Below are 22,500 nucleotides of genomic sequence, written 5' to 3' on the forward strand. Positions count from 1 at the left end.
GGCCCCCACGGCGCCCCCTACAGCAGCAGGTGAGACTAATTAATGTCGTCAAACGGTGGTTCCGACGTGGCTCAAATGCTGAATAAGTAAATAAAACAATGGACCTTTGACGTGAAAACGGTTGAAAAGTACTGCTGTGGAGGACATGTTGAGGAAGAGTGAATGATTTCATATACCGTGTGTTTCATTCACAATGTGTCTCTCATCCCATGCTGTCTGTCTGTCTGTCTGTCCATTTGTGTGTTCTGTGTGTGTGTGTGTGTGTGTGTGTGTGTGTGTGTGTGTGTGTGTGTGTGTGTGTGTGTGTGTGTGCGAGTGGTGCAGAGCTAGAGTCTGCCTGTGTAGTTGAAGAGGTTTCAGCCGAAGCGTTGGTCACGCTAAAGGACGAACACGACCGCGATAGACAGAGTTCAGGTGCACACACACACACACACACGCACACACACACACACACACACACACACACACACAGCTAGGAAAGGTCAGCATTCTGTGACCTTCCTCCACCCTTCCTCCATCCTTACCTTTTCTCCCCCGGTGTGTCTCTCTCTCTCTCTCCCTCTCCACAGTGGACGACCAAGCCAATCTGCCTCCCTCCCCGCCCCCTTCCCCGTCCGCTGAGCAGGTCGGCCCCATGGCACAAGGTACACACACGCGCGCATACACACACACACACACATGCACACGCACACGCACATGCACACGCACGCACACACCCACACATGCACACGCGCACATGCACCCACATAATTATGACACTTACAGGGTGAGTACAAAAGTGTTGTAGTGCACAGTTGTTCACACGTGCACGTGACACTGAACACACCACACGTGCAACGTAACACACGCACAGCTCTTTTTGCATGAGCTCCTCCACCTTGGCCCCCCTGGCCCCTCCCACTTTGTCTCAGAGCTCCTCCCCTTGGCCCCCCGGGCCCCTCCCACTTTGTCTCGGAGCTCCTCCCCTTGGCCACCTGGACCCCTCCCACTTTGAGCTGGTCTTTCCTTTGCATGTTGATTTGTCTGTCCTGCATTTTGTGACACACCCATTTTGTGACACGCCCACATTGTGTTCTCACCCACATTTTGTCTTCAATAGAGCGTCGCAGTCCCGCCCCCTTTCAGAACGACGAGCGGGCCCCAGGAAATGATTCTCCGTTCATTTTCTCCATAGGCTTTTCAAAAAGTATTTATTTAAAGACGGTTATACGCCGCGCGGACAAAGCCAACTCGGATCGTGACAAATCACGACAACAATTACAATGTTTTGGGGGCCGATCAAATAATCTGTAAGAAGAAAAACAAAACAAATTATTTGATCGGCACAAAATATTGTGTTTGTCGTCATGATTTGTCACGATCCGAGTTGGCTTTTTGTCCGGCTTTGTCAGGTGTGCTTTATAGTCCGGAAATTACGGTAATCACCCTACGTGTGAAGATCTGCCTTGCATTTCTCAGCCTCTTCTCTGTGTTTATTCATCTCCATGGCCGTCCATGTGATCCTTCCTGTCACCTGATCTGTTGATCTGCTCTCGTTGGTGGATCCACAGCTTTCATCTCTTCAGTCACACCACATCACCACAGCTCAGCTTTAACCACATCACCACAGCTCAGCTTTAACCACATCACCACAGCTCAGTCACACCACATCACCACAGCTCAGTCACACCACATCACCACAGCTCAGCTTTAACCACATCACCACAGCTTAGTCACACCACATCACCACAGCTCAGTCACACCACATCACCACAGCTCAGCTTTAACCACATCACCACAGCTCAGCTTTAACCACATCACCACAGCTCAGTCACACCACATCACCACAGCTCAGTCACACCACATCACCACAGCTCAGCTTTAACCACATCACCACAGCTCAGCTTTAACCACATCACCACAGCTCCGCTTTAACCACATCACCACAGCTCAGCTTTAACCACATCACCACAGCTCAGTCACACCACATCACCACAGCTCAGTCACACCACATCACCACAGCTCAGTCACACCACATCACCACAGCTCAGTCACACCACATCACCACAGCTCAGCTTTAACCACATCACCACAGCTCAGCTTTAACCACATCACCACAGCTCAGTCACACCACATCACCACAGCTCAGCTTTAACCACATCACCACAGCTCAGCTTTAACCACATCACCACAGCTCAGTCACACCACATCACCACAGCTCAGCTTTAACCACATCACCACAGCTCAGCCACACCACATCACCACAGCTCAGCTTTAACCACATCACCACAGCTCAGCCACACCACATCACCACAGCTCAGCTTTAACCACATCACCACAGCTCAGCTTTAACCACATCACCACAGCTCAGCTTTAACCACATCACCACAGCTCAGCTTTAACCACATCACCACAGCTCAGTCACACCACATCACCACAGCTCAGCTTTAACCACATCACCACAGCTCAGTCACACCACATCACCACAGCTCAGCTTTAACCACATCACCACAGCTTAGTCACACCACATCACCACAGCTCAGTCACACCACATCACCACAGCTCAGCTTTAACCACATCACCACAGCTCAGCTTTAACCACATCACCACAGCTCAGTCACACCACATCACCACAGCTCAGTCACACCACATCACCACAGCTCAGCTTTAACCACATCACCACAGCTCAGTCACACCACATCACCACAGCTCAGTCACACCACATCACCACAGCTCAGTCACACCACATCACCACAGCTCAGTCACACCACATCACCACAGCTCAGTCACACCACATCACCACAGCTCAGCTTTAACCACATCACCACAGCTCAGTCACACCACATCACCACAGCTCAGTCACACCACATCACCACAGCTCAGCTTTAACCACATCACCACAGCTCCGCTTTAACCACATCACCACAGCTCAGCTTTAACCACATCACCACAGCTCAGCCACACCACATCACCACAGCTCAGCTTTAACCACATCACCACAGCTCAGCTTTAACCACATCACCACAGCTCAGCCACACCACATCACCACAGCTCAGCTTTAACCACATCACCACAGCTCAGCTTTAACCACATCACCACAGCTCAGTCACACCACATCACCACAGCTCAGCTTTAACCACATCACCACAGCTCAGCCACACCACATCACCACAGCTCAGCTTTAACCACATCACCACAGCTCAGCCACACCACATCACCACAGCTCAGCTTTAACCACATCACCACAGCTCAGCCACACCACATCACCACAGCTCAGCTTTAACCACATCACCACAGCTCAGCCACACCACATCACCACAGCTCAGCTTTAACCACATCACCACAGCTCAGCTTTAACCACATCACCACAGCTCAGCTTTAACCACATCACCATAGCTCAGCTTTAACCACATCACCATAGCTCAGCTTTAACCACATCACCACAGCTCAGCTTTAACCACATCACCACAGCTCAGTCACACCACATCACCACAGCTCAGCTTTAACCACATCACCACAGCTCAGCCACACCACATCACCACAGCTCAGTCATACCACATCACCACAGCTCAGCTTTCATCTCTTCAGTCACACCACATCACCACAGCTCAGCTTTCATCTCTTCAGTCAATTCAATTAAATTCAAAGGGCTTTATTGGCATGAGAAAACATACGTTTACATTGCCAAAGCAGAAAGAACAATACAACAATACAATTCAGTCACACCACATCACCACAGCTCAGCTTTAACCACATCACCACAGCTCAGCTTTCATCTCTTCAGTCACACCACATCACCACAGCTCAGCTTTCATCTCTTCAGTCACACCACATCACCACAGCTAGCTGAATGCTATAAAAATAAATCTCTGCACGCATAAAAACATTCATGATGCCATATTCATATTCATATTCATATTCATCAGAGCTGAAGGTTACATAAAAACAACATTTATGATGTCATAATGCCATGGTCTTCATCAGAGCTGATCGTTACACAATAAATAAAGGGACACTTCACCCTTTTTGCAAAATAAAATATGTGTTTATGACGTTTAGAAGATCTAGAACACTTCTCTGGGGTTTTTGATGTGTGTAATATGTGGTTTTAGATATTTTAGATTTCAGCAGTAGGCCTAAGCCCAGTGTCACTTCCTTCCTGGACTACAATTCCCATAATGCTTTGCTTTTGCACCGCTCCTCCTTGTGGATAGGGGGAGGACTGTATAGTGTAGTCCAGGAAGATGTATAGTCCAGGAAGGAAGTGAGCCCAGTGTCGATGACATCAGAGACACTGGGCTCACTGCTAAAATCTAAAATATCTAAAAAACCACATATTATTACACACATAAAGACCCCCGAGAATCTTCTAAACGTCATCAACATATACTGTATGTATATTTTCTTTTTGCAAAAAGGGTGAAGTGCCCCTTTAACCATTGTTAATCCCAGTGTGTCTTGTTGTCCATGTCTCACCCATTTACCTCCTCCTCCTCCCCCCCTCTCCCTTCCCCCCCTCCCCCCCCCCTCCCCTCTCCCTCCTCCCCCCCCCCCCTCCCTCCCTGCCTAAAGATGAGACAGTAGAGGTTATCAGTGTTGCCTCTATTGAGGAGCAACAGGTGGTGGAGGAGGAGGAGGAGGAGGAGGAGGCGGAGGCATCTCCAGAGGAGGTGCAGACTAGTCACCCAGGGGAGGAGGAGGAGGAGGAGGTGTGTGAGGAGCAGCCAGGAGATGTGCTCTTAGAGCGGGCAGAGTTTGTAACAGAGCCCCAGGCTTTGGAGGAGGCCCTACAGGAGGCCCAAACACACCCCCCGCGGGTCCTCAATGGAGGAAGCCATCGAGCTGAACATGAGGACAGCCCGTCGCAAGAAGGTGTGTGTGTACGTGTGTGTGTGTGTGTGTGTGTGCGTGTGTACGCGTGCACGTGCGAGTGTGTGCGGGTGCACGTGGGAGCTAGCGCCTTCGTGTCTGTGTGTTCATCTATTTTGCATGAAGCTTCTTCCTCTCTGTTGCTCCGCAAACGACTGACTGAGGCACTTAAACGTTTTTTCTTTGGATTTACGAGATGTACGTAACGCTCTGTTGTGCTGAGTGAGGTCACTATTTTAATGATTCTGCTTCTGCTTTGAAACACCTGCCGGCGCAACAACAAAGAGGTCTACGACGGAAATACTCCATCATCACACGATGGATGGCGTATGGGTGTTGTTGTGCTTATCCATGCTTAAACATGACGACCATTTTTGCTTTTTCATCCAAAACCGACATTCTATAAAGATCAACCCGCGTTCACAGTTGATCAGTGTGATTTCAGTGTTACAAGTGTTTCGGCTATACATTGCAAACGCCTGGAGGTCAAACCATGTTGAAAGCTTCAAGCTCTGTATAAGGCAGTCGTTCTCAAAGTGGGGGTCAAACTCCCTCAGGGGGTCCCTGAGGGAGTTCCGCAGGGGGTCCCCAGCTAATGATTGATATGAACCATGTGGACCCTTATGGGTGTGTAACTCTGAGAGTGTGCAAATGGAACCAAATGGACCCTTATGGGTCTGTAACTCTGAGAGGGTGCAAATGGAACCAAATGGACCCTTATGGGTCTGTAAGTCTGAGAGTGTACAAATGGAACCAAATGGACCCTTATGGGTCTGTAACTCTGAGAGTGTACAAATGGAACCAAATGGACCCTTATGGGTCTGTAACTCTGAGAGGGTGCAAATGGAACCAAATGGACCCTTATGGGTGTGTGACTCTGAGAGTGTACAAAATGGAACCAAATGGATCCTTATGGGTCTGTAAGTCTGAGAGTGTACAAATGGAACCAAATGGACCCTTATGGGTCTGTAACTCTGAGAGTGTATAAATGGACCCTTATGGGTCTCTAACTCTGAGAGTGTATAAATGGAACCAAATGGACCCTTATGGGTCTGTAACTCTGAGAGTGTATAAATGGAACCAAATGGACCCTTATGGGTCTGTAACTCTGAGAGTGTACAAATGGACCCTTATGGGTCTCTAACTCTGAGAGTGTATAAATGGAACCAAATGGACCCTTATGGGTCTGTAACTCTGAGAGTGTACAAATGGACCCTTATGGGTCTCTAACTCTGAGAGTGTACAAATGGAACCAAATGGACCCTTATGGGTCTGTAACTCTGAGAGTGTACAAATGGACCCTTATGGGTCTCTAACTCTGAGAGTGTACACATGGAACCAAAAGGACCCTTATGGGTCTCTATAGCTCTCATTTGGTTCCATTTGTTACACTCTCAGAGTTAAATCAACATTGATTTTACAATATAAATTGGGGGGTCTCAGAGATATAGAAATGCCATTAAATGGAGGTCCGTAGCCCCAAATGCAGGTCAGACTGTGGGGTGGTTGGAATTAAAATGGTTGAGAGCCACTGCTGTGCGTTTGCCTTTGACATATACTTTCCCCATGTGGGTTTTTTGCTGGGTTTGTGTTGCAACGACGTGTTGTGTCCACGTCTAGAGGGTGACCAGAACCAAACTGTTCATTTGAGGGACAGAAGTATTGCTTGGTTGTGAGGGACAAGTGGGACGGGACACGGTATAACGGCAACTTATTAGCCAACTTAAAATTGCTATTAACCCATTTTGACCTGAGATCAGATTCTAAAAAATGTCTTCTACATCCTGACAGTTTTCTGGAAAAGCTATGTTTCTATTATGTCAGTCGTTCTTCGATTTTTCAAAAATAGCAGACCTACAAGCTCTTGAGCTTGTAGATCTGCTATTTTTTTAAATAGCTAAAGCATAACATAATGCTAACACCCGCCCCCAAAATGGGTCAAATGTCTTGATGTCATTATTCGACCATGGGCCTAATCTCGCGTGGCCGCAGACTGTTGCCTCCTCACAAATTTCCAAATGCTTCCGTCATACAGTCTATGGAGCAACGGAAGAGCTGTCATGAGTCAAATGTAATTCGTCTTTGCAGTCGTGCAAGTTTATCCTAATATGAATAGAAATCATCTAAAGCATATATAGCTTGTTGCTTAGCAGAAAAGGACATGAAGACATTTAAAAATATATTTCCGTGAACGTAAATGGCAGCTTATTTCCTTATACTGGGATTTCGGGAGGTGTAGTTCCAGACTCTTATACGGCATTCAGAGATTGTGGAATAGTTGTCTTGGTTATACGTGAGACTATACCATAGGACTAATATTATCATATATCATTATTATCATGTTGTTATTAAACCACTCTGGCATCTTACATTTTAAAATGCTCATTTTGGTCATGGGTGGTATGGCCGACTTGGTACTGTAGCCGATAGGGGATATTCCTCACGTTATTTTAACGGGCTTAAAAAAACACATCTTGCAGGAAAAGAGAGAATGAGAGAGCTTTAAAAGAGAAAGCCAACTATTAGGGCATTTGAACACCTGTCAGTCACAATGTGGGACAGGGTCTCAATTTGAAAACTGATGCCTGTCAGTCACAATGTGGGACAGACAGTGTCTCAATTTGAACACTGAGGCCTGTCAGTCACAATTGTGGGACAGACGGGGTCTCAATTTGAACACTGATGCCTGTCAGTTACAATGTGGGACAGACAGTGTCTCAATTTGAACACTGATGCCTGTCAGTCACAATTGTGGGACAGACAGGGTCTCAATTTGAACACTGATGCCTGTCAGTCACAATGTGGGACAGGGTCCCGATTTGAACACTGATGCCTGTCAGTCACAATGTTGGACAGGGTCCCGATTTGAACACTGATGCCTGTCTGTCACAATGTTGGACAGGGTCCCGATTTGAACACTGATGCCTGTCAGTCACAATGTGGGACAGGGTCCCGATTTGAACACTGATGCCTGTCAGTCACAATTGTGGGACAGACAGGGTCTCAATTTGAACACTGAGGCCTGTCAGTCACAATTGTGGGACAGACGGGGTCTCAATTTGAACACTGATGCCTGTCAGTCACAATGTGGGACAGGGTCCCGATTTGAACACTGATGCCTGTCAGTCACAATGTGGGACAGACAGTGTCTCAATTTGAACACTGAGGCCTGTCAGTCACAATTGTGGGACAGACGGGGTCTCAATTTGAACACTGATGCCTGTCAGTTACAATGTGGGACAGACAGTGTCTCAATTTGAACACTGATGCCTGTCAGTCACAATTGTGGGACAGACAGGGTCTCAATTTGAACACTGATGCCTGTCAGTCACAATGTGGGACAGGGTCCCGATTTGAACACTGATGCCTGTCTGTCACAATGTTGGACAGGGTCCCGATTTGAACACTGATGCCTGTCAGTCACAATGTGGGACAGGGTCCCGATTTGAACACTGATGCCTGTCAGTCACAATTGTGGGACAGACAGGGTCTCAATTTGAACACTGATGCCTGTCAGTCACAATGTGGGACAGACAGGGTCTCAATTTGAACACTGATGCCTGTCAGTCACAATGTGGGACAGGGTCTCGATTTGAACACTGATGCCTGTCAGTCACAATGTGGGACAGACAGGGTCTCAATTTGAACACTGATTCTTGTCAGTCACAATGTGGGACAGGGTCCCGATTTGAACACTGATGCCTGTCAGTCACAATGTTGGACAGGGTCTCAATGTGAACACTGATGCCCGTCAGTCACAATTGTGGGACAGACAGGGTCTCAATTTGAACACTGATGCCTGTCAGTCACAATGTGGGACAGGGTCCCGATTTGAACACTGATGCCTGTCAGTCACAATGTGGGACAGGGTCCCGATTTGAACACTGATGCCTGTCAGTCACAATGTGGGACAGGGTCTCAATTTGAACACTGATGCCTGTCAGTCACAATTGTGGGACAGACAGGGTCTCAATTTGAACACTGATGCCTGTCAGTCACAATGTGGGACAGGGTCCCGATTTGAACACTGATGCCTGTCAGTCACAATTGTGGGACAGACAGGGTCTCAATTTGAACACTGATGCCTGTCAGTCACAATGTGGGACAGGGTCCCGATTTGAACACTGATGCCTGTCAGTCACAACGTGGGACAGACAGGGTCTCAATTTGTGGGACGCCTGAAAAGTGTTGGCTGTCCCACGCAGAGAAAGGGGGACATCTGGTCACCCTATCCAGAGTCCGTTGGATGCTTGTTGGGTAAACGCTGTATTTTTTAATTTTTACTCTACTTTATATGGTTTGCTTACATTGAAGTTTTATTATTTCTCTCATGTCATAACAATGTTCCTATTGTCACTAAAATTACACTTTTATTTTTATTTTTACAGTATCGTTATTAACAGTCATTGGACATAATTATTATTTTATAGAAGCAAGGCGGGTTTTTGTTAGTTGGAAATCGTAGGAATTCATTAAAACATTTCCGTGTGTTTACTTTAAGAAAACATGTAGCGGGATAATAGTGGGGGATTGTTATATCTATTGTTATAGGGCTGAAATTGTTACAAAAAAAGGAAGTTTCTTATTCCTTATTGGCCCTTAGTTAGTCAGGCTCCTGCCCTGAATCACTGCCATTAAAATAAAGATGTGTTCTGGTGTGGAACAACATTAAAATTCAGGCTTATAGGTTGTCAGGTTTAAATGTATCATTAAGATGATTTAAAAGTAAACCCATATTATATTCCCAACAGAAAACACAAGCAGCATGGCAGGGTTTCATCCACATCACTGCTTTGAGGTTCATATGAGGCCAGTTCTGAGTAGTTAAAGGAGAATTCCATGCTAGAATGCTTTCTTATCTTTCTTTGTAGTTGTTACGTACGTCCCCACCAAAGAGGTCCAGGTGTTTCTTTGTGCAAAAACTCCTTATTGGCTGTTTCCCCTACCATAAGCCCTCAATGAATTGCATTGGATTGAATGGGAATTGAATGGGGCTATGGGGTGTTATGCTAGTCCGCTTATTTCCATCGAAAGAAGTAGTAAAGTGTGCCGCTTGGGATATTATTTACATTATGAAGAGAGGATATATACAAAGAAATTATAATTTTGAGCGATGGAAATAAGCGAATTAGCACAACACCCCATAGCCCCATTCAATTACCATTCAATCCAATGCAATTCATTTAGTGCTTACTGTGGGGGAAACAGCCAATAAGGAGCTTTTGCACAAAATAACACCTGGACCTCTTTGATGGGGACGTAACAACTACAAAGAAAGGTAAGAAAGCCTTTTAGTATACTGCCTCCCTGATGGAGGGGAAAGGAACTGGTGGGAATAACGTGTTCCTTCCACGCGCTACGCCCCGGTCCGGCCGAGGATATTCCCCCCGTCAGGTGAAAAGAAGCAGCTTGGTCTCCTCATGCATAGAAGGAAGCATGAGGTCTGTCCGCTGCCCCCCCCCCCCTCAGGCTGGCAGAGGAAGTGTAGCCCCTAGGATTAGATAATTGACACTGGGTGAAATAATGGGTTGCAAAATCGTGGGCTAAAAGGGAATGGAAAAACATATTTAGTCACAATTAAGCTCTTGTTAATATAATAATTTGTTACACATGTATGTAACAGATGAAATACTTAACCACCATTATTTGGGGTATATCATGGTGAAAACATTTTCAAAATGGCCAGACTTGTCAAACTAAAACCAAAAAAGTAAAAATTCAACGACATGCACTGTCATAGTGTATGCAGAAGTATCTCAAAGGAAATTAAACAAATATATAATAATGGAGATACAAGGTTTCTGCCTAACTGTGACAACATGATCATTTTGTTCATTTCAATAGGAATTCAGATCATTTCAATAAGAATTCAGTTAATTTAAATGGGAATTCAGTTAATTTCAATGGGAATTCAGATCATTTCAATAATAATTCAGTTCATTTCAATGGGAATTCAGTTCATTTCAAAAGGAATTCAGTTCATTTCAATAAGAATTCAGTTCATTTCAATCGGAATGCAGTTAATTTCAATGGGAATTCAGTTCATTTCAATAGGAATTCAGTTAATTTCAATGGGAATTCAGTTAATTTCAATGGGAATTCAGATCATTTCAATAAGAATTCAGTTCATTTCTTTTTTTGTCAAATATGTTTTTATTGAACAGATTATAAATTATTACAAACATTTTGATATGAAATAGAATTCAGTTAATTTCAATGGGAATTCAGTTCATTTCAAAAGGAATTCAGTTCATTTCAATAAGAATTCAGTTCATTTCAATGGGAATTCAGTTCATTTCAATGGGAATTCAGTTCATTTCAATATAAATTCAGTTCATTTCAATGGGAATTCAGTTCATTTCAATATGAATTCAGTTCATTTCAATGGGAATTCAGTTCATTTCAATAGGAACTCAGTTCATTTCAATGGGTCCAACTCCATGCAGCTCATTGTGTTACATTACAACTCTGCACGGCAGCTTATAGGTGCTGTGGCCTGCAGCCCACTGAACATTGTGTGTGACGCTTGATGGACAGCAGTTCTATCTATGTGCGGGAAGAAAGGCTGTGGAAAGGCTTGACTGCACTGGCTGTATAGCTTATTGCAAGAGACGCTGTGGGCTATATTGCAAGAGACGCTGTGGGCTAATGCTATACTTTAGAACAGAGCTGTTCTGTTCGCTGTCGTTTGAACCTCACAGCAGCCGAGCCGCCGGACCGAGAGGACGATAAACCGCACGACGACAGCCCCCCTGTGGATGACGAGGAGGGGGAGCCATCACACCTGAGATCAGACAGAGAGCGCCCCCCTGTGGACGACGACGAGGAGGGAGAGCCGTCACACCAGAGGTCAGACTCGCTCGACGCGGGACAAGGAACGCCTGAACGAATGGAAGAAGACGTGGCGACCGACTCGCCCCCCAATTCCCTGCCGCCCGACACGGAGCTCCCTGAAACGTCTCCGGCTCCGCAGACACAGGAGCGAGACACGGGTGGAGTCACAGCAGAGACCGTCAGGAGGGACTCGCTTGTAGAGATGACCACGGATGAGAAACAGGCGCTGGTGGACGAACTCGTGGAACGCACAAGCGAATCGGCAGAGGCGGAGAGTGAAATCAAAGACATTCTGACTGCCGAAGCAACGAGTGACACGAGCGAGGTGAAGTTACACGAAGCGCTGTCCGAAGAAACCAAAGACGTTCAAGGGAACGAAACCGGCGAACAACAGAGTCCAGTAGTGGGTGTGGATTCAACACAGACACCGGGTGTTGTTTCAGAGCATGAAGCAGGTGTTGTTTCAGAGCATGAAGCAGGTGTTGTTTCAGAGCATGAAGCAGGTGTTGTTTCAGAGCATGAAGCAGGTGTTGTTTCAGAGCATGAAGGAGGAACGGACACCTATTTTGAGACCTCCACACCAAGCTGCGTTGAGGAGCAGCAAACACAGAGTTACTATGAGCTCACTGTAGCAGAGATCAGGTCCACCCAACATGAACTCACTGTAGCCGAGAGCAGGGCCACCCAACATGAACTCACTGTAGCAGAGATCAGGTCCACCCAACATGAACTCACTGTAGCCGAGAGCAGGTCCACCCAACATGAACTCACTGTAGTCGAGAGCAGGTCCACCCAACATGAGCTCCCTGTAGCCGAGAGCAGGGCCACCCAACATGAACTAACAGTAGCAGAGAGCAAGCCCACCCAACTCACTGTAGCAGAGAGCAGGTCCACCCAGCATGAACTCACTGTAGCAGAGAACAGGCCCACCCAACATGAGCTCCCTGTAGCCGAGACCAGGTCCACCCAACATGAACTGATAGTAGTAGAGAGCAGGCCCACCCAACATGAACTAACAGAGAGCAGGCCCACCCAGCATGAACTAACAGTAGCAGAGAGCAGGCCCACCCAAATCACAGTAGCAGAGACCAGGTCCACCCAACATGAACCAACAGTAGCAGACACCAGGTCCACCCAACTGGAGGCTGACGATGAGGGACTGACAAGAGACAGTGTTCCAGAGAAGCTAGAGAATAAAGAGGAGACAGAGAGAGAGGTGAAACTATCACCTGATGCTAAGATGTCTTCAGAAGATGTCTCTTCCTCTTTGACAGCAGAGGAAATGATAGCCTCAAAGGTCTTCTCTGAATCCTTGTGCCCCGACAGTGGCAAAAGGATCCTTTCGATAGACTGTCCTCCGACCGTTTTGGATCCGGGGAACACACGTTCTCCAGATGTGACCATTACTCCAACCTCCTCTGAACTTCCTAAAGATCTCCCCACCACCACAGCGGACATTCCTACCAAACACTGTGTCGGTTTAGAACAGTCAAGCGACCTCTCCGAGATGTTGGACCTGGCCGGAGCCTTACCACGACTCTCCTTTGAGAGGAGAGAGGTCGGCCACATGAGGCGCAGGTCCGTGCCGGCCAACATGTCGGCACTGGTGGGAAGTTCTCTGGCCAAGCTTTCGCTGGAAGGCCACGCCTCCAGAGCAGCTGGCGGAGGGCAAAGCCCGCTGGAGGAAATGGGCTACTGCGTGTTCAGCGACTACTCTGCGCCGATGCCCTCGCCCGCTGACCTGCCCAGTCCGAACCAATGCTTCCCTCCAGTGGAAGGTGACAGTGAGGAGGACAGAGCAGCTGCTGAAGATAACGGTGGACAAATCCTTGCAGTTGGAGCGCAACAATGGAAGAAAGACACGCCCGTGTCGCCCGTGAAGTCCCCCCAAATGCTGGAAAGGGTCGTGACGGCGAGTGGCACGAAACCGGATCGCCTGCGGATCCCCGCGGTGGCTTCACCCAAAGACCGACTGACGGAGTTTCGCTTGGACCTCAAGACCCAAGCCATCCCCGAGGTGGAGGTGGAGACGGACCCCTCGCGAGAGGCCTCTCCCATTCCACCGGAACACCCTTTCACATTCCTGTCCTCTGAAAATGGAGCGAGGGGTCTCTTCAGCCCGACCACCCCCAGGTCACCGGCGGAGGCACCGCCAGAGTCCAACCTAAACGTCACACTGGAGTTGACACCAGAGGTTCCAGAGACGGAACAGACTGGTGGAGAGACGGAGCCTGCCGATCATCAAAAGGTTGAGTCCGTTGAAGGATGCGAGACGGAGCGGTCTGACGTAGCGGTGTCTTTAGGAGAGAACCTGGAACAGGAGTGGGAAGAAAATGAACCGATAATGACATCAAACGCTGCTCAGCAGTCCACCGACGGATGCAAACATGTGGATGAGAAAGTCGTCCATTTGAAGGATAAGAAACCAGAGGAAGTCTCTCCAGATGTATCTGCAACGCCACAGAAACCAGAGGAAGTCTCTCCAGATGTATCTGCAACGCCACAGAAACCAGAGGAAGTCTCTCCAGATGTATCTGCAACGCCACAGCGATCCTCCCCCAAGTCCCCCGTCGTCGTCATCCCCCAAGTGGAAACGGAGGAAGAGGAGGACGTCGAGTTCGGGGAGGTGCTGGAGGCGGCAGAACCTCGGGAGGTGCAGGAGGAGGAGGCCCGAGGCGGCGCTCTCCTCGAGGAGCAAGCAAAGCTGGAAGCGGGACAGAAGGAGACCGAGGAGGAGGAGGAGGCGAGGGACGAGGCGGACGAAGACCAGGATAAACATGGAGTCGAGGCATCGAGTCGTCGCGAACGAAGCGGCGACGAAGCGGCACATCCGAGGGACAGCTCTGACCCGTGTCTCGGCTCGGACCGCGGTCAGCCTCTGGAAGCACGGGACGACGGAGGGACGGAAGACGAGGAGAACTCACAGGAGGAGCAGAAAGGAGCACAGGAGGAGGAGGAGGAGTCAAAGGAAACGGAAAGGGAGGAGGTGGAAAACGTGGAGGTTGACCAGGAGAAAGTGTCTGGGAACGACACGGAGGCGGACGGGAAGCTTCTGGGGAATGAAAAGGAGGCGGACAGGACCTTTCCGGAGGAATCCACGGGAGAGGAGGTGGACGGGTCCGCGGAGGCCTCGTCCGAACTGCGGTCCGGTCAGACGGAGAACGACCAAACCACCATGGACGTCTCCGTGCTAGACACAGACAGCGGCTGGATGGACTCTCAAGGTACCCTGCACCTAGTCCAGTTGTGTACCCTGCATCTAGTCCAGTTGTGTACCCTGCATCTAGTCCAGTTGTGTACCCTGCACCTAGTCCAGTTGTGTCCACAGTCCACACATGGTGCTTTAATCCAGCTGTGTAATGACACTGTGTCGAGTATAGTGTAGTGGAAGATGTGTTCAGCATTCACAAAGCCTGTTAAAAGGTTCGATGCATGATGATTAGCAACATCCGTTAACTCTACAGTATAGAGCGCAGAAGTCCTGACGTCACTCGCTCATCCCCTGGTTCACAGAAATCATTTCTCTATGGAGAACAACATAAAGTCATCTCATATAAAGCGTTGTGGTCCAAAAATAAACAAGCTGTCTCTGCGTTATTGTCGGGGAGGTGTCTCTGTATCGTTTTCGACCGTCAGTCACTCATATTATGATACAGTCTGTTTCTATAGCGAAAGTTTAACTAATTCAGCAGCAGTAGCGTTTTCTCACAGTCAGTTGATTCCTCATATCCATAAAACGGCCGGGGTGACATGTTTATTTTTGAAACACAGTTCTCATATGAGGCGATCTAAAATCCTCCTATGGGGATTACAATGCAAATAAAAAGTACACGAACCCGATATTGACGTCAGACTTCGGTGCTCTATAGCTCTAGGCCTGTGTGCCGGTGGTGTCAGTGCTCCCATGCTGTCTCCATCCATGTCCACTGCAGATGAAGACAAAAGCGTCGTGACCGAGCAAATAGAAGCCCTTCCCCTGGTCGACTGTCCCGCCAGTAGGCCCGTTGTGGCGGACAGAGCCGCCACTAAGCGCGCCCCCGGCAGAGGGAGGGGCCGCTCTTGTTCCTCGGACCCTAGAGTAACCCGCAGAGACCCCAGCAGCCACCTCAAAGAGGACGTGAAGAAGAAGAAAGGTTCCTGGCTTTGTACTGTGTTGACGTATTGTTGTTTCATTTGTTTGCTACATAACGGTTAGTTTATAAAGGATCATTTTTCTACTTTTCACCGTGACGGGTACTCACCAATGGACTCTTTTTTTTTTTCACTGGACCGTTCGATCCAGTGAAAAATAAAGTCCAGTGTGGGTGTATGGGATTTTTCTCTATCACACTATCGCTGAACACGGGCGAAATTCACCCGGACACCTGCCTGTAGAAAAAACCAGGGACGTGGGCAGGGAAACACACCTACCTTCTATGATGTCACTGAGCATCATGAAGGTACTGAAAGAACCCACCCACCTCAGACATCAGCAACATTATGAAAATCACAAAAATATAATTGTCTGTGGTGCAAATCACCCGTGTTTAGTGTTCTAGGGTTGATATGCAATAATATGTCAACATTTCAGACAGCCAGCAATGGGTAGAACGCTCCCAAAGAAATGTTAGTCTCTGTGACACATCTAGGGACCGCAATATGCATTCAAAGACTTTCCTAGAAGCTTTGTCATTGGTCAATTTGCCAGATGTGTCACAGAGACTAATTTGTTTTGGGAGCGTTCTACCCATTGATGGCTGTCTTAAAAAAAAAAAAACATATTATTGCTTATAGCAGCTTTAAGCATTCTCATCACAGAGTAACTTTTTAACACTGGGTGAACATACTGTAAATTTGAAACATGCGTACGTATACATTTTTCTCAACCCTCGTGTCCTGTGCATAGTAACACCCTGTCTCTCCTTCCTGCTGTAGTGGGCACGAGGAGGGCTGAGCAAAGTAAGGCTTCAGTCCTCCAAAGTCGCTCTCCGTCTCGAAAGAGAGTCGCCAAAGCAGCAGCCAGACAGCCTAGGCCTGCTGTGCTACCGCCAGGCTCCACTAGGCGGCGCTACAAGGCTACAGGTGACAAGCAGCACCCTTCGGCGCCCACCCGGAGCCATCCATAGAGAACTCGCTCAGGTGTTACGCACCTGTGCACATGTGCGCCTGCCCTGTATACATGGACCCCATTTTATGTGTACACTCTCAGAGTTACATTTTGAAAGACCTATACGCTATCGGCGGAAGTACAGCGGGATTTACCGCTCAAGGAAATTACGTCGACGCTTTACAATTTTTACTTACATTCTCTGTGAATGAAACGAGAGTTGTGATCGGTCGAAAACAAATATCGTTCCGGATGTTCCGGACACTTCCACCCAATACATATGATACATTATGGCGGTGACCGAGCTTTTCTCTTTTCATACGAGTAAGGCTGGGACCGAGGCTAGCCGCGGCTGGAGGCATGTCTGACGTGTCTCCAACCCGCTGCCATCGCTCAGTCACGACTGAACGTAAAAGCAGCAGCGTCGAGGGAAGGCGGGCGGTAGCCTGGTTAGCCACTCCCTCAAGGGGGAGTGGCTAACCAGACTACCACCCACCCAGAGCCATGCAGTAAGACAGAGTTACGACAACTCCGTTCACTTCATGGGGCTTCAGTCCAATGGCGGCTCTCCTACATAGACTTCTATTGGTCACTTCATGGGACGGCTTCAGTCCAATGGAGGCTCTCCTACATAGACTTCTATTGGCGAAGAGCATATAGCGAAGAGTGACAATGTCCTGGGCCGGAAGTTGGCAGAAATGCACTGGACTCGGGGCAACAGCCCAGCTTTAACGATCTTAAATCCCTTTATTTTAGATCGTATTTTAGTAATAGTATACAACATAAACATCACAGAGAATTTTAGTTGTCACTGTGCAATACTTTAAAACAGTTGTCGTGCTGCACACGTTGCCTACAATGTCTCTTATTTGCGTCGCCCCTCGTTGAAAACAATGTATTTCAGACTACCAGCTTGTCCCTCTCCATCCAGGGCTGCATGAACAGCGCTGCTCGAGCGCTCAGCGTTCTGCCCCCTCAATGTCGTAACTCTGTTCTGACTCCATGGCTCTGCACCCACCTAGCCTAAGGGGGAGTGGTTAACCAGGCTGGGGGGGAGGGGGAGGGTTAAGCATTACGACGTCAGAATCGTCTCTATCGATGGCTCTATGGTGGAACTCCACGCAGGTGCAATGTAGCTGGCAACCATCACACGCCACCCGTCTTTAACTGCCCATACGTAGATTTGTTTTCTTGAGCCCCAGTCATTCATTCATTCAGAAGTGTTTTGAACCTTACATTCCGTTTGTGTGCATCTCTCCATTATGTCTCCTATACTTGGTTTCACATTTTTGCTCATCGACGCTATCTAGATGGTTCTGGATGGGTGTGTCCTTATTGGTTGAAATGGTTGTGGATGGGTGTGTCCTTATTGGTTGAAATGGTTGTGGATGCTGTGTCCTTATTGGTTGAAATGGTTCTGGACGGGTGTGTCCTTATTGGTTGAAATGGTTCTGGATGGTGTGTCCTTATTGGTTGAAATGGTTCTGGATGGATGTGTCCTTATTGGTTGAAATGGTTCTGGATGGTGTGTCCTTATTGGTTGAAATGGTTCTGGATGGTGTGTCCTTATTGGCTGCAGCCCCGTCCTGCTTTCTGTGTGTCGTGTTGGCTGGATGTAGCCGCCTGCTTATACTTCATGTCATGATGCTGTTGGGTGCAGTTGTGTGGGTTGGCCTCTAGGTGTCAGAAGAGGCCAACAGAACAGCATGTGAGGAGGACTGTGGCTTGGGCTGTGTGCTTCATATTGCAAAATCTGCTTTCTATCTATCTATCTATCTATCTATCTATCTATCTATCTATCTATCTATCTATCTATCTATCTATCTATCTATCTATCTATCTATCTATCTATCTTGTGTGTGTGTGTGTGTGTGTGTGTGTGTGTGTGTGTGTGTGTGTGTGTGTGTGTGTGTGTGTGTGTGTGTGTGTGTGTGTGTGTGTGTGTGTGTGTGTGTGTGTGTGTGTGTGTGTGTGTGTGTGTGTGTGTGTGTGTGTGTGTGTGTGTGTGTGTGTGTGTGTGTGTGTGTGTGTGTGTGTGTGTGGCCATGTTGTGACCTATAGACGAATTCAGAAACGGGTCATGGTCGCAGCTTACGTATTTCCTGTAGGCGGACTCGACGTAGCTGCGGGGTGAACCTGCACCTCTTCTACTACATTGAATGGTACAGTAGTCAGCCTCGAACGTTACTCCTTTACCTGCTTTTTACCAACACTAACATTACAAAGATGCCCAGAACATCGGGATAAACCTGTGTAGTTTATGGCTGCTCCAACAGTAGTGGCAACATAAAAAATAAAAAAAACGGAATGTCAAAATATCCACCGCGGTGGCTGAGACCAGAACCATAGAGTAATGGTTGAGACGAAGCAGTGAAAGGTCCTGAAAGATACATGACGTCAGTCTTACCCAACACCCAATCTTTCTGTTTTATGAACACAATATATATTTTATACCTCATACTAAGCATTTAAAGTATGAGGTATAAAGTACAGCAGCCTTTTTTTGTTTGTTGCTATGTTGCCACTACTGTTGGTTGCAGCCATAAACTACACAGGTTCATCCCGATGTTCTGGGCATCTTTGTAATGTGTTAGTATAAAAAGCAGGTAAAAGAGTAACGTTTGAGGCAGACCTAACATCACACACTGTAGCAGAAGAGGTGCAGGTTTATCCCGCCGCTATGTCTGCTCCGCCTACAGGGAATACGTGAGCTGCGACCATGAGACTCGTTTCTGAATTCGTCTATAGTGTGTGTGTGTGTGTGTGTGTGTGTGTGTGTGTGTGGGTGGCCATGTTGTAACCATGTATAGTGTGTGTGTGGGTGGCCATGTTGTAACCATGTATAGTGTGTCTGTGGGTGGCCATGTTGTATAACCATGTATAGTGTGTCTGTGGGTGGCCATGTTGTATAACCATGTATAGTGTGTCTGTGGGTGGCCATGTTGTATAACCATGTATAGTGTGTCTGTGGGTGGCCATGTTGTATAACCATGTATAGTGTGTCTGTGGGTGGCCATGTTGTAACCATCCTAGTATTGTGTGTTTTCTTCACAGCTACGGAAACCCGGCAGCCTCTTAGTGTAGCCCACCAGTCCAGAGAGAGGACCACGGTGAGCGCGCGCACACACACACACACACACACACACACACACACACACACACACACACGCACACATTCATTCTGCATAGTATAACTAGCATAGATACAATAAGTGTGAACCCATAGTCATTCATAGCTATGTAGGTATTTGGCATAAACATTGAGGTATGACATTTTTTCCGTCTGTCTGTCCGTCCTTGTCATTGCATGCTATCATTTCCCCCACGGTCGGTCAGTCTGGAGATAGATTTCCTGTAAGTATCCTCCATTCATTTACATAAGGCAGTGGTTCCCAAACTTTTATGTCAAGGACCCCCAAATTGACACTATAATGAGCCCGAGGACCCCCCCATTTGAAAAAGATATTCCAGGGACCCCCCCATAAGAGCATGTGATTCTCAACCCGTTTTAATCTCAATGACCCCCAGTTTGACATGCATTTAGGCTACGGACCCCCATTTAATGGTATTTCTATTTCTATCTCTGGGAGACCAAATTTGTATTGTAAAATCAACGTTATACAGACCCATAAGGGTCCATTTGGTTCCTGGCTATAACTACAGTATCATTTACTGTAGCTGGGGGGACCCCCTGGAACTCTCTCAAGGACCCCTAGGGGTCCCCAGACCCCACTTTGGGAACCACTGACATCAAGAAAATAACAGCGCTACCAGCGCTCTGGCCCAGGCGGAATGCGTGGGTGACCTTTTAGGCCGGGCTATAGGTCGCTTCTCGCCCCTCAGGGCGTCTTACTGGCACTAACATTAGCTTGGAGAGATTATGTTTCCGATAACGATTCCCGTTAACGATCACGTTGTATAGGAATATACATTTATTATGATATCTCCTTTCATCTGTTCAGCTCTATAAACTCATTCCATCTTTAACCCTCTCCTGTCTCAGCTGTGATGTTATATCGTCGTCTCGTCTCTTGTCTCCTTTCGTCCTCCATGCCGCATGCATCTGTCCCTCCTCCTGTCCCGCCCCCCCCCCCCACACACACACACACACACACACACACACACACCACCCCCCACACACACACACACACCACCCCCCACACACACACACACACACTACCCCCCCTCCCCCACCAGAGCCCCACGCGGGCGCTTCTGTTAAAGATGGCGCTGCAGCGCCACGGGCTGCCGCCGCCCCCCCGCCCGGGCTCCGCCTGCAGCAGCGCTATTGGCTGCCCCTCCTCCGCGGCGGGGGTGTGGTTGACGTGGCCCGCCCCTCGTCCGCGTGCTCGCTCGGGGCGAAGGTAACGCGCGTGAAAAGACGCAACGTGAGAGGAGCGTATAGGCGTAGTTGCTTATAGAGACAAAACGGTTCGAAACCCTTCTGAGATCCCAATCTATTCTCATAGAGACGAAACCCTTTATGAGATCCCAATCTTCCACCGTATAGTCTGAAAACCTCCATCTTAGCCCGTAGCACTTGCCCTATATATAGCCTCGAGGCTCAACTTATGTAACTTAGATAGCAGTTTATGTAGACATGGTACATATGTACATAGTATACTCATAGTTTCATTAGATATTCCACCGCTAGCTTCTTAGCTTACGTATGATTAAAACTGAATTAGCCGATGGCAGTAGCCGACATTTATCTGTTGTTGATTGTTGTTGCGTTGCCATGGCTATTCTGATCATGAATGTATTGAAGATATTAGTTTCGACCTGGCAGCACAAAAGGGGGAAATAAAAAAAACAACAAAAACGTAATAAACGTATATCTGTATCAGTATCGGCTAAAGCAGGGATATTCAATTGGCGGCCCGCGGGCCACATGTGGCCCGCGGAGCGCCTCCTTGTGGCCCCTGGAAGAATTTTGGAAAAAAAAAAAAAAAAAACATTTTTTTTTTTTTTTTTTTTGAGAATAATAATAGGGCTAATAAAAGTTACAGGTATGGTTTGTGCGATATTAATTGTGAGATTACCATAATGACGGTAATCATTAAAGGACCACTTTTCAACCTATCTTCATAATAGGTCCTCACTAATAATCATGATAAAATGACACGTTTTTTTCTACTCGGTCTGTGTCACATAGGAGGGCTGTGGGCAGTTCAGAAACCCACAGTGACATCAATGGAGAATCCAAGCTAATAGAAACTGCAGGCTTTCTAGTCCTGAAAAGTTGCGAAAATGGAAGCCATCATTCTCACAATAATAAACCCTGTTAGGGTCCATTTGGTTCCATTTGTACACTCTCAGAGTTACAAACCCATAAGGGTCCTTTTGATTCCAAACCATTTCCCTGGGGACCCCCTGGAACTGCCTCAAGGACCGTGGGGGTCCCCGAACCCCACTTTGGAATCACTGCTCTATGTAATGTTTGTGTGTGTGTGTGTCCGTCCAGCTGATGGTCGTTAATGTCAAAGCAATGCTGTTTATGCACTGTCAAATAGGTCTAGGCCTAAATCTATTCTAAGGTGGCATATACCTGTATAGACATATTACCCTGCTCATTACTGTGCGGAAATATACATAAATCTTCGTGTTTGAGCACAAAAAGCATTTTGAGAACCCACAAATTTCCGCGCTTCGCGCGCACACTGTGCGGCCCCCCACACACAATCATTCTACAGTTGTGGCCCCCGGCCTAATCTAATTGAATACCCCTGGGC

At 47.6% G+C, this 22,500-nt stretch overlaps 1 protein-coding gene across 3 annotated transcripts in view; it reads left to right on the plus strand.

The window, feature by feature from the left end:
* The window catches only part of LOC308311514 (uncharacterized protein), a 92,294-nt gene that overhangs the window by 57,849 nt on the left and 11,945 nt on the right, over nt 1-22,500 (plus strand). For 2 of the 3 annotated variants that reach the window (XM_080758227.1, XM_080758228.1), the window contains exons 4-8: nt 1-29; nt 325-414; nt 570-644; nt 4,552-4,851; nt 19,823-19,878. The exon at nt 1-29 is cut by the window's left edge. In XM_080758227.1, the coding sequence (XP_080614353.1) occupies nt 1-29; nt 325-414; nt 570-644; nt 4,552-4,851; nt 19,823-19,878 (550 nt within the window). The remainder of the gene's footprint in view (nt 30-324; nt 415-569; nt 645-4,551; nt 4,852-19,822; nt 19,879-22,500) is intronic. The other variant, XM_080758229.1, reaches the window with a different exon arrangement.

The sequence above is a fragment of the Protomyctophum bolini genome (genome assembly GCF_963924005.1).
Source record: "Protomyctophum bolini genome assembly, chromosome: 24".
Taxonomy (NCBI): domain Eukaryota; kingdom Metazoa; phylum Chordata; class Actinopteri; order Myctophiformes; family Myctophidae; genus Protomyctophum; species Protomyctophum bolini.